Source organism: Diadema setosum, chromosome 7 (genome assembly GCF_964275005.1).
Source record: "Diadema setosum chromosome 7, eeDiaSeto1, whole genome shotgun sequence".
NCBI lineage: Eukaryota > Metazoa > Echinodermata > Echinoidea > Diadematoida > Diadematidae > Diadema > Diadema setosum.
The window spans coordinates 17690724-17704792 of NC_092691.1; the positions used below are offsets into that span (position 1 = coordinate 17690724).

General features: G+C 37.4%; 1 protein-coding gene across 1 annotated transcript; it reads left to right on the forward strand.

The window, feature by feature from the left end:
• Position 1: 1 nt before the first annotated feature.
• LOC140230402 (uncharacterized) lies at positions 2-11491 on the forward strand. Its single transcript, XM_072310549.1, has 8 exons — positions 2-59; positions 2642-2846; positions 3526-3586; positions 4390-4494; positions 5637-5774; positions 7251-7307; positions 8301-8433; positions 9104-11491. Exons 2-8 carry the CDS (start codon positions 2740-2742, stop codon positions 10330-10332), a joined length of 1830 nt encoding a protein of 609 aa, XP_072166650.1. The 5' UTR covers positions 2-59; positions 2642-2739; the 3' UTR covers positions 10333-11491.
• The last annotated feature ends 2578 nt before the right edge of the window (positions 11492-14069 follow it).

Below are 14069 nucleotides of genomic sequence, written 5' to 3' on the forward strand. Positions count from 1 at the left end.
ATCCTACCGAGCTTCATGTTGCCAAGCCGACGGCTTTCAAGCACTTATTTCGTTTAAAGGTATGCGAACTCAGTTTTTTTCTTGTTTGAAATGTGCAAAATTACTTCAGCATCTTTGCTCAATGAGTGTTTTATGTACCGTTTGATCCGCGTTGAATAGCATGATATGATATGGTTTTCATTTATTTTCATCGCTTTTCAGGTATACCTTCGTCATTGTCCCACATACTCTATTTTGTGTTTGGTAGTCACATACTGTCGGCAAAACTTACAAGAAGTTAATTTGCTATAACAGTTAGGGTCTAGACCCTACAAGCAATCATAAGGTCCCAGGTACCAAATACCACCAACTATTATTAGGTGTGCCGTAATTTCCCCGATGCAACATCGCGCCAATAATAAATAATGAGGTACGCTGCGGCACATTTTCAATGGCCCTGAGCTGTAACAGTTATAAGTACGTGCATCAACATCAAATGACTGCATAGATAGCTAGCACCCATCCAATATCTGATTCTGAATATCTGAAGTCTGGCCAGGCCAGGGAGCGGTCGCATTCTGGTCTAACATTAACATAACAATTCAGTGTTGCATTACATATCATACTATCATAGCGATATATTATTGGATTTTCTGAAATTTTGTGATCACCGATGTATTTATTAATTTAACAAAACAGACATTGTCACTTGTGACAAAAGTAGTTTTTCATATAATAGTAGGGCCTAGGCCTATTGTTCTAGATAAGATTTTGCATGAATTATTTTAGTTGAATAGATATTGCAGAAGATTAAAGCTATTATATTTTCGGAGGATGGAGGGCATCATGCCCCCCTGTCGAATTTCTTTTTTCTGTACTTCCTATAGTATTATACGCCTTGAAATTAAATTTCAAAACAAAATTCCATGATTTTTTTCTTTGATCCTTCTCACATCATATTTTGATAGCAAATTAATCCCTATCAGACGCGGTAAGAGTGTAACACATGCTGCTTAGATTTTGCAGTTGCTACATACAACTCTGTATACACTGTAAACTTTTGGACAAAATTATCAGAAACTTTCCCAAATTAATATGTGCGAAATACCTTCCAGAAATTATCATAACTTTCTCAAGTAATGTAAAACAAATACCACACACATACACTCTCTCACACAAAGATTTCACATGGTTCACGAAAAATGTGACTTTGATGCATGAATTTTTACACACACAGACACACTCACAAACACACACACACCCTCTCATACATAGACATACACTTATACACAGTTTTTTGCTGCTCTCTAAAGAGCAATCTTACATGTATTATTCTTCTTACATGGGAGAACTTGGTTGAAAAATAATCATGCTCACATTTCTAGAAGATTTTGGTGGAAAAAACAAAAAATAAGTAAGTTATGTGAAAACAAAAAATCCAAAGAAAAAAAAAATGATATACCAATTTTACCCAGTCAAATTGATCAGGATGTCATTAAAAATATTTGTAATCATAATCACATTTACCGGAGCATTATTTTTTTGAAATTTGTAAAATTGCAACAAAAAAAAAAGAAAAAAAATCAAAGAAATACATAAGGAATTTGGAAAACAATAAAATACTTTGAAAATAAAACCTACACCTATTATATTTCTTTGAAGAATCAATAAGGAAGTTATAAAAGACAATTTAACAAAAAATGCTATTCCTAAAGCTTTATTCAGTGAGAATTATCCAAAGCTATTATTTCTTGCATAAATTAACATAAATTAATTCATATGAAATATGAGAAAAGGCCTTTCATAGATTCAGCCATACTGCTTTGTAGATTATTTCATCCTCTACTGTAGCAAACTTTGGGGGCAATTGGGCGATCCACGGCTGAGATCTTGGGGGTGGCATAATGCTCCAAATATTTTCTCACCAGGACACTGTAACTCCTATAAACTCCGGTTTATGTCACCATACTACACAATCCCAGTGTATGAGTCTTCAGACCCTCTCTCTCTTCAGACCCTCCTCACAGAGGAAAACAAAAAGCTCTCCATCTCTTGAAGTATACTGTACAATCTTTATTCAGTCATGTATAAGTAAGAGATAACTTTTTATATCTTTGCTTTGAGATCAGTCATGGTATTGTGGCCAGTACATGTAGTTTTATTGCCATTATGGCAATGAAAATACAGTGTACATTGTTAGCTACATGTATGATAGCTAACAATGTACACTGTACTCTTACTCAATTGCAGGTTGTTGAGGACATGAACATCACTATTTCTTCAATTTGCTTTGAGATCAGTCATGGTATTTTGGCCAGTAGTTTTATTGCCATAACTAACAACGTAGCCTACACTGTACTTTTACTATAATGCAGGTTGTTTAGGACATGAACATCACTGTTTACTCTGGCATGTTTTGACAACTGAATTAGATTAGACAGCTACTTTTCTAGAGTGGATTTGGATGTCTGACTGTCTGATTGTCTTCCCCCCCCCCCCCTCTCTTTTTTTTTCTGTCTAACTCCTTGCTCTCCCTCTATACATGTATGTCTCCCCTCTCCCCTTGTCTCCCTCTCTCTGTCTCTGTCTCTCTTTGCTTGTCAACCCTGCCCCCCTCCTCCCAACTTCCCCATCCCCCTTGTCTTCCTCTCTGACTGGACAGGAAACACCTATGCTAAAGATGGAACAGTTAGAATTGTGAAAAAAAAAAAATCAGAGCTTTATCAGCCCATCACCTTCTTGGTCAGCAGTGACAGGAAAATGGGTCACGGGGCAAGCACCAGCGTGAAGAGAGTTTCCCTGGCACAGAAGAAATCCCGCGTGGAAAGAGAGGAGGAGGAGGAGGAAGAGGAGGATTCCAGGCCGATGTAAGATTTCATTTTCATATTGTTGGCCCTTTTGCACATGGGGGTTTCATGCAACATTAACCTGTACTTACTGAAGATAGTGGTAAATTTCTATTTGTGATTGTAAATTGATTTGCCAAGTAGGGTGGTGCAGGGATAATATGAACCAGGCAAAGAAACAATTATACTTTTGTGTGCCTACCCCCCCCCCACACACACACACAAACACACATACACACACACACACACACACACACACAATATGCACACATGTAAGAGTAGTAACAGGCAGTTCAACGATTTCCCAGAGATGTCCACTGATGGTTAAAGAGGTCACATGGTTAAAATTGGACTATACATGTCGAGTAAATAACTATGCTAAGATATTTAATACAATACTTTCTGTTTTTCAAGGACTGTTCATAAAGTCAATTGGGTAAACTTTGTAAATCAAGACAAATAATAGATATATGGTACACATCTTCATGTCAATTGTATGTCATAGACTGCAATAATTTTTGTTACTTGCTTGGTTGTTCAAGTTTCTTAATCCCAAACTTGATTTTAATCATGATTATGGTCTTTCATTTGTGCTTTGGTGAAAAGAATCCTATTGTTCACACAGTTAGAGATTTATTGATTCAAGCAGCAAGTACATTGATTCACTTCAGACAAATGCACTTTTTGTTTTTCTCTCTAGATGGACAAGATCAAATTCAGATGGATGCATCGTAGAGAGTCTTAACACAAGCAAAACCAAGGTATACTTCTATTGTGTGCCATTGTGTTTCTCTGTGTGTCTGTCATTCTATATCTCTTTCTTATATGCTGTCTGTTAATAATGGAAATGTAAACATATTTTTAGGGAATTTCAGGCATATCAGTATATACATCTGCTTATCATGGGCAAATACCTGCTCCTGATAATGTAATGAGAGAGAATATATCCACCCAGAAGTCTGTTCTCTGTTTGTTGTGGATGTTCTCCCTGTTGAAAGTATCAGCACAAGGTTTGCCATAAATGCTCTTATTTGTTCCAGTGCATGCAAATCAGATTCATTTTTTGCAGAGTATTGCTACAAGTTACTAAAGGGGTGGTATAGTATTGGTTGAGGTGAGGATTGAGCGTAAAACTTTTTTTTGCAAAATACTTAGAAACCACTTTATGAAATGTAAATAAGCATACAACTCTAGAGATATCCAAACTTTATTTGATGAAAATCAGTTTTGAAATGGCTGAGATATCCAAAAAACAAATAAAGCAAAGCAATCCTAATGAAAGGTGGGTTCCACCTATCGCTTTGTGTGGGCTATCTCGGCCATTTCAAAGCCACTTTTCATCAAGTAAACTTTGAATTCCTTTTTGAATTATATGCTCTTTCATATCTCATATCAGGTTTCTCATTATTTCAACCACAAAAAAATCATCATCAAAAAATATTAATCTGAAGCCCGTCTCAACTTAACCTGTACTATTCCTTTAAGGTTTATTACAATTCAAGAATGCACTACTGGTCCTTGATCAAACCTTGATTGTGTTCATTATTGCCACCTTTTTCAATAGCTGGATCTTCTGGAACAGCAGATTACAGAGTTCAAAGAGCTATTCAGGCAAGCAGAACTTAAATATGAGGAGGAGCATGAGAGAGCCAAGACTCTTGAAAAGCAGGTTAGTCTGTCAGATAAATGTGTATCAAATATATAATATATATATATACTGTAAAACATGATATATTAGCGGCATGAAATTTTCACGATTTGGAGCCGACGCTCTTTGTCATGGCATGAAATTTTTGCAAATTGCCACCGGCGTTCAATGCATATGGTGTAGACAAGAACTTTCGCAGGCATTTTAATTTCGCGAATCTTGGTGTTCGTGAAATTTGCAAAATTAAAATGCACGCGAACATTCCTCATTTTACTGTATACAATGTAGTTTTTAACAAACACCAGATGTGTACAATCAATATGTTTTGATATGGAGTATGGAAAAAACTGCACACAGAGAAAGTAATTGAAATAGTATTCTCATTTGAAGCTGTGTTTTGAGTGAACACATACATTAGATCACTAAATGAATTATTACTCCTCAACAGTCACAAATTATAGTCTGAGGATATAATTTTCAGTTGCAATCCATCATGTCATGGTGTCCATGTTATTATAATGCATTCTTTCTGTATCTCATTACATTTTAAGCAATTTTTTAAGAGACAAAAGTACAATTGTACATGTTGCAATAATGTTTTCACATTATGTCATAGGTCTTGACAGTATACCATTCATGGCTCAAAATAAGATTTTTTATTGGAAACTCATTGCGCCTTCAAGGTGTTATCTCAGGATTTGTAGAGCAGGGTGATCTGCTCATTTTTTTAGCCATGAAGGTTTGATAAGTCATGGGTATATCATTATTCATAACATTTTTATGACTAACTTTATTGATTTAAGGAATTACTGCTAATATCTAGTATATGGAATCATACTCAAACATTTCCTTAAGTGTTGACAGCTGATCTGTAAGTAAAGGAATATCTTAATTCAATGGGGATGAATTTAACAAGGACAAAAGCAGTAAAAACAAGATGTAGAACTTCATTTGATTTCACTCCAATGACTGCATCCCTGAAATACTTTTCATAGCTTATTGAACTATATATCTCATACAGATATTGAACTAGTGTTAAAGAACTATTTATGTAGATACTTTAGACAAAGAGTCTTGTGGTCATGCTTTCTGGCCTATTAATTTGCTAGGTATTGAATCAAATCAGTGCAATGTGTAACAATGATTGTGATTTGGTTCTGCAGCTGGCTGAAGTGGAAGGAACCAACTTTGAGTTGACGGATCAGATCTCAGACCTAGAGGGACAGCTGGAATCCCTTCAGGGAAATTCTGGGTCAGAGGTTAATGACCAACTGGAACAGGAGTTGACCCGCAGCAATCAGGTCTGTCAAACTTGCCTGTGAAAATTTTGATGCATGCATTCATTAAAGTGCCATTACACTCCATCTTCAAGTTGGATTCAATTAAAAGAATGAAATCAAATGAACAGGGGGTCATCAGATGGGACGTATACATGTATTATGTATTAAATATAAATTAAATATGGAAGTTAGCTAATTTTAAAGTTTTTGCATGCTTTCACTGAACAGTGATGTTAGATACAACCATGACGTAGATGGTGTGATTATGCCGTCACCTCACAAGTCTTCATGAGAACCAAAGCAAAACTCTTAACCAGTATTCTTGCAAACAGATGCATGCTTCAGCAAAACTGAGACTAAAATCAAGTGATGTTTTCATTTCTCATTGAAACTAGTGAAAGTAACCTTAGGGGAAGCAAACTTTTGTTGGCAGCTAGCCACTAACAGATGACACTGTATTGAGACTGATGTGGGGCATGCAAAAGATCGCTGTATTTTGAGATAATAGTTCACAGGGTGAAACCATACAACATATTCTAAGTTTGTAGAGGATATATCTCAAAAATTAATTTCAAGCTTATTACTGTGGTAACTTTTCTTTTCTGTTCATAGGGATGTTGTTTATGTCATCGTTTCTTCATTATTTGTTCCACAATGTGTTTTTCTTTTGATACAAAATTCAAGTGGCAGCTTCTTTCATCTGTACAATTTATTTCTTTTGACAACCTATATATATTCACAAGATTTGATGGATACCTTGAACTTTTGCTTTTGTTGACAATTGTTTTTCTCCTTCAAACAATACTTGATTTTTATTTGTAGTTACACCTGAAACACGTATATTTAGTTTGCAAGAATGTTTGCAAGTTTGCAAGAACGTTTCAGATTATACTGATCAATGCAATTCATTTTATTCCCAACCACAGTACAATTATTCATAGTTGTGAATGTTTCTTCAAAAATACAGATTTTTACATTAAAATTTATGCATTAATATGAAAATGATTTACTGCATCATTTGTTCATGCATACTCAAAGCTGATATCAATATTCCATTACTTTCCCCATACGTTCAACATTTATTAGTATATTCAATAACTTAATGCTAACTGCTCTATGGAATTCTGAATTAGATTTGTTTTACAAGCTGAAGTTTGAATCTTGCAACAAGGCATTTACATTGTAAGATAGACTATACCACAATTATTGCCAATCAGTATAACACTAACTCTACAAAAACACACACACAAAAAAACAACAACACACACATACACACGCAACAACAAGACATACACACGCAACAACAACAAAGGAAAAATAGGGACATTGTTTGGTTTATGTGTTTGTCATTATTGTGTTTTGTCAGGAGTTTCATTATTTTGTTTTAGGGTGGTGTGTTTTTTTTTTAGTGTGTGTGTGTGTGTGTTTGTGTGTTTATTTGTTTATTTGTTTCTTTGTCTTTGCTGTAAAAATTCTCATTCACCATTCATTTTGCAGGAAGTGGAAAAGCTGGAAATGCAAGTGAAAATACTAGAGGAACAGATGACCTCTATGGTATGTTTATGTTCTATACAAAATAATCTTATCTGTACTTTTCTAGTATTTCTTGAAGTAACCTTTTAAGCATATTCCGTGAAAGAGATAAAGGCAATCACTTTATTTCACTCCTGATCCAGCCTTTCATGTAGTAACATGCGAGCGAAGCGAGCCCAGCTGAGCACCACAGCACGAGGGCCTTTTGAGATATGCTTCACACATTATTATTCATGTCAAATGAACCCTTCTGAATATTCATATTAATGGGTTCCGGTCGACCAATGGAATGGCGCACTCCCTACATCCTCTGTCTTGGTGTTGTCATGCCTGTTTGCATGCATCACTGACCACCCGTGGAGGTCTGTGGTAAGCATTCGCTGTATTCAAATCGGGCTCGGGCAGACAGACACACTGATTGGTCGACTTTTGCTCCCAAAATCGGGGAGCAAAAGTCAGTAATTCAAAGGGCTAGCAAAAGGATGCGAAGCAGATCTCAAAAGCCCTCACGCTACCCCTTTCAGCTGGGCTCTCTTCACCATACAGCAAGAGGGCCTTGACAAAAGGCTACTCCTGATCAAGAAATCTGTTCATACTAACATGTAACTTTGAACATGAAAATGTATTTCTACACGATGATAAGTGTTACTAAGTCTTAGTGGTCACCTATTTTCGCGTGGTAAAACCATCCAGTGTGTACTCATATTTATATGACTTATATGTGGAAAATTTGAAAAAATGTTGCCTTAATACAATTAATACCATAAGGTGGGGGAAAGTGATTGAGTGATACAACTCAGCTATGGCATTAAAAGGTAAAATATGCAATAGAACTAGCTCAAAACTTTGGGTACTTTGCCACAAATATAAATTATATTATCTTTCCATGTGAGTTGTGAATCAACAAATACACACACACACACACACACACACAAAAAAGATGTGCATTTCTTACTTTGTTGATTCCATGACCACTGATTTTCTAATGTAAATGATCAATTACTTTATCTTCAGCGCTCCAAGTTCCGTAAGAAAGTGAGGGCAGCCAACATGGAGGTGACAGAGGCGAAGCAGGAATCCTCGCTGAAAATTTACCGTCTGAAGGATGAGATGAAACAACTGGAAGAGGAGAACCTGAAACTGACTGGTATGTTGCAGAGATTTCCTTCGGTGATGTTAGGTTAATTCAATTTTGTGCGTAGTGAGTTTCATTTGCAGCCATTCCCTTGAATCTAAGATCAAAAGAAAGTGAAAACAAAAGCCAAATGTAGATGATGCTAACTGCAGACAAATGTGTTTGCCATTAGCTCACAAAAGATGTGTAGGACATTAGAAGTGCACAAGCAGCATTGCATCTATTTGCTGTCTGAACATGTCTGGTTGTAGTGCATGATGTAGTAAAAACATCCACTTTGGTAATATTTTCTTCACTACATTGACTTAAGTAGTTTTTACAAATATGTATTTCATTCTTTTCATCTCTCCTGTTCACTCATATTATGTGTCTAATTGGTTCTCTCTCTCTCTCTCTCTAATGAGAATCCTTGTCTTCAGAACAGAGTCATTCACTACTTTTTTCTTTTTTTCTATATTTGTTATTTCTTTGTGTGTCCACTTACTGAACTTTTGATAATGACATACTTGGTCTCGTGGTGTGTCGTATAGTAATTGTTGCTTATTCTAGCTGAATTTATAAGATACAGATGTAGATATAAGGGTACCATGAGTAAATGTGTAGTTGTGTTATTGGAGTATGTCAATAAAACAGAAACATAGATACATTCATGTGATGACCTTTTAACTTCTGACACCCACAGAACGACTAGAACGTGCCAATGCTGGATCTTCCCCATCAGCTGAATCTGGCAAGTTGCATCCAGGACGAGACCAGCCTGTGACAGAGGATTCCCGCATGATGGTCATTTTGGAGCTTTCTGGCAAGGTGTCCAGCCAAGAGGATCACATCCAGGAGCTCACAGCACTCGTTGAAGAGAAGGACAAACTGCTGAAGGACCTGTCTGACCAACTTGCCCAGCACAGGCCCCCCAGTCGACCCCTGAGTGAGATGCACACCAGCAGGCCTCCCAGTGGGTCATCCAACCGCCCACTCAGCGGGAAGACCTCAAGGCAGAGAAGTAGCGGGTCGAGTGCCAAGTCCAGCAGTAATCAGGATGGTCAATTAAATGCTCACAGGAGAGCAGACCCTCTGGATAGCGATGGTGGCGAGGAGACATTCAGGAGCTCAGAAACAGATGTGACTGATTACAGGAGAGAGGAACATCAGGGACGATTTAAGAGGAAGTCAGAGCATGATGGAAGAGAGGGGCGGAGTAATGCAGAGGATGATGGCAAGACCCCTGCTGGCAGGGGGCACAGCTCTTCAGAGGAGAGAAGAAAAAGTGGTAGTCGAAAAAGCAAAGACAGGGTCAGGACAAATAGTAAAGACAGAAAGGATCCTAATAAGAGAATAGGGGGCCAGGGAGGAGAAGTTGATGCAGAGAGTATAGGTCCTGTCTACAGAGACCAGGAGCAGGTACATGCAATGGGACCGAAATCCAGCAGTCCCATTTCAGGATCAGATCAGCGCTCAAACTCAAGGGTCTCTAATACATCCATGTCTTCAAGGAGCACTAAAAGAGCGAACTCTGCCGGCAGTGAAGACTCAGCATTCCATGAAAATGGGGAGGGAACGAAGAGTGCTCCTTCCAGCGCAGGCTCGAGCAGGCTTCGCCGACGATTAAAATCGTCTCAGCAACGGGCAGCCTCAGTAGATACCCTGCACAGCCAATGTGTGGATTTCCCAAAGCCACCTTCCAGGACCAGTGCAAATTTGTACGAGCAGGACTCAGGTCTTGATGACAGTTGTACAAATCAAGCTTCCAAGCAGATCTCAAATCCTTCAGACCAAGACCTGGATAACTTGCTGCAGGAGCTGATGAGAGAGAGTCCCGTGGATGCTGTTCAGGATATCAAGGAGAAGAGAGTTCACAAGTTTGGTATCTCTGAGGATAAGATAAGGAGTCTGGTATCAGATGATGCTTCATAACCTATCCCAGTGGATGTAGACATCACTGAGCCTGAAATCTATGTGTTGTCACTCACTCTACCCAGAGCAAGTGTAGAATGACATGTGAGTAACAAAAATGTCATACAGATGCACGATTATAACAAAAGACATGGCTGCAAGATAGAAAACAAAGTTGAATCTTCCTTTTTGAGATAGTATAGCAGAAAGGTTGTCTTCAGTCTGATCCATAAAATATCCAGTCCATTAATGTATGTTGTTGGCATCGTGTCTACCCGAAAGAGGTTAGATTTAGTGCATTACTGTAGAAGTGGATGTTTTCACATAAGTAATTTTTTGCACTCATCGGGATAAGATGAGATTTGCAAGTTTTTTAATTTTGCAGAATCAAGACATGAACTACTGGAACATATAGCAAGGAAGAATATTTACATGCTTTTATTTTGCACTGGTTTTTGGTTGTGCAAAATATGTGATAATTTCAACACATGAATATTTCCACTTGTACAGTATCCATACTGCTCCTCCAAGTACCAAGAGTATTTCTTTTTCAACAGTCCAGCACTATCACACATATTGTGTGCTTTTTATGTCGACATACAAATTGTAACCGCATCAGTATGTTCCATTTTGTTTATTGTTTGCCTTTAATTGGACTATTCTACAGATTTTATAAGATTGTTAATGTTTGAACAGTCATGCCTGAATTTGATACTTGTCTATGGAAGTACATAGTTGGAAATTCTGTGTAGTATGTTATACACAAGCAAGATGAATATTGAGCACTTCATACTTTTGAGAAAGAGAAAACTTCATTGCACAAAGCATGAAAAAGTCCTGCTGTTTTTCATAAGTACGTTTCCCCAAACAATTTTAGATATTTGAGGAATATTGAAGGAATTGTATGCATACACAACTGAAATTTAGAATATTTTTCTGTTCTTTTTTTTTTTCCAAGGGCATGTCATGAGAAACAATAAAACTCACATCCCTGTAAATCTCAAAGAGGGGAAAAATAGCTTTTCCTGCAAAATTAATAGGAATTCTTTTTCTTTTAATTTCTTTAGCAATCATTGTGTTCCAAATATTGCACATTCTGAAAGTGACAATACCATATAAGATGAGACCTTGTGCACTATATCATGTGAGTATTGAGATTAAAAATACAATTTGTACTACATCCCTGGAGTGTACAGTATATATTTACTTGCTGCCAATGTCTTCATGAGGATCTGGTAGTCGTTATGAGAAGCAAAGTGGTTAGGGCTCCATCTTGTGTTCATAGAGGCAAGAATCATCCCCAGTGAAATGTTAACATGACACTGTAGTGCCTCACAGACAGATTACAGTCTCAGTGCATGAAGTACATCATGACAGTTGCAATACACCCACCATCTCATATTTTAACCCACTGAAGACGGACTGATTTTGCTATAACACGCATTTCCCATAGACACCTGCCCAAGTATTCTCGGGACTCGTCTTCAGTGGATTAAAAGAGGAAGAGTTTCATGAGAACAGTTGTATTAAAGGCTAGATTGTGAGCTCTCAATCACATCCAAAAACATTGATTTAAATGTGACCCTTTCAATATCCAGAGTTCAGATATTTTACTCTGTCGAGAATTCACAGTAATCACAGTGATCAGAAAGCAAACTAACAGAAACACATGATCATCTCTAGTTCTGCCATTTTGTGTCAGAGGAAATTGTCCTAATGCCAGCTGTTAATTCTGTTGTAATTGGTTTGGATATGATATCAAAAGTGTTGCTAATAGTGTGGTAGATTGATTCTTGTTCCATTGCAGAAGTCCAAACCGAACATTATCAGGCAATGGACCACGCACACCATTGGGTTGTTCGTAAGAAACCCTTCGAATGTGTGAGAGGTTGAAACATGAAATTCTCACTAAATTTCCATCTCGGAATCCTCATGTTGGAATGCTCTATTGTTGGGTTGTATTTGCTTTAACTCAGTGCTGAAAGTGGCATTATGCCAATCATAGAATGGTAGTTCATGTAATAAACACCATAAAGAACATTTCACACACACCTATACAAGTGGGACATCTATTATCCCCCCCCCCCCAATTTGGTTTTGCAATGCTGATGCTTTTGTTTCATTAGAATAATTGCAGAGAGAATGTATAGCAGAGAAAATGTATTAAGGTGGTCACACACACACACACACACACACACACACATGCACACACGCATACACACACGCACACCTGGCTTTAATCCTGCATACTTGAAGAGAATGAAGACTACTAGTGCTAGCTACAAATAGATTCTTGGCAAAATATATAATGTTGAAATAAGCATTGAAATTCACCTTTTTACATAATATATTACGTATACAGTAGTAACAGTAGTCACACTAATCACAATGTTGAAATAAGCCTTGAAATTCACGTGTTTGAGTAATATATTACATATAGCAACAGACTAGTCACACTAATCTTTCTCGCTAACAATTTGGGCACGTGCATGAAATCGTATTTTTCTCTGAAATTCATGTTTGTCCTTTCACCATTACTTTGCCTCTCCATCTCACATCAAAGTCACTTATGGAGAGCGTCTGACTTTGATTTACTCTGTCTTTACCTCGCATTCTTGTCTTTTTTTTTTTCAAGGAAAGTGTTGATTCTTACAAGGGGGGGGGGGGGGGGTTTCATACGATCCCGTGCATTTCATTGCTATTCATTCGTACATAGCGCCATCTTTGGTCGACCATTCGGAAGCTCTGAACTCTGTGTACGACCATGTTTTGGCATTTATGACGGCAAAGCTACCAGACAGTAACAAAGTTACGTATGCATTGGAATCTGTCCAGATATGCATGCACCTTTTCCAAATGTCATCTTCGTTTAGATGTAGCAAACAAAATAACACTTCTATTACAATGTGAACAATCTTGCAAGACTAGTTCTCCCAGATATTATAATCTACTCCAGCATAGACAATTATCGATACAGATTATTGAAGTTAACATAATTCCTGAACGACCGATGTTTCGAAACGGTAGCCATATTCATGAAAAAAAAGTCTCGTTTGTTAAGAATCACAGATCGCGCAACTCAGAATGTTCGTTTACAAATCAATAGACTTCATTTTGCATATTCGATGTTGTATAAACTTTATGTCCCAGATTTCTCCCAATGTATTTAGGAAGGAGTCCCGGGGCAATTCATCAAGTCTTAGCAGGTTGCTATGATTTGTATCTTGCCCGTTAGCCGCTCATCGCCAATATCCTATCGAAAACAAACAAACGAAAGAGCAAACAAACAAACACACAAGTAAACAATTAAACAAAAACAAAACCAACTCAACAAAAACACAGCAAAGCTATTCTACATTATTGTTTGAGGTGTGTCCGTGTGTTGATTGATGAAATATACAATGTGTCTTATAATTGCGGTCTGACTGTGGTTTTGAATAACCTATAAATTCTTACAAGGAAGGGAAGCATGGATTCCACTGGTGTTTTGTTTTTCATTTGTTTTTAATCTTTAATTTGTTGTTTACTACACGTCATCGGGCAACCTTTCATTTACAAATCTGTAGCAGTATTATACATCGCACTTGCAATCACAAACATTGCAACAGCCATCCACGGGGTGATATCAGCTAGTTTGTGTTTTGTTTGTTTGGTTTTGTCTGTCAGTGTGCGATGTAGGGTCCGTGGTCTGCATGGGAAGCGTTCCAATCACAAATGGAATCAAAGTGCCACAATTAACAAAGCAGAAGATTCTTCCC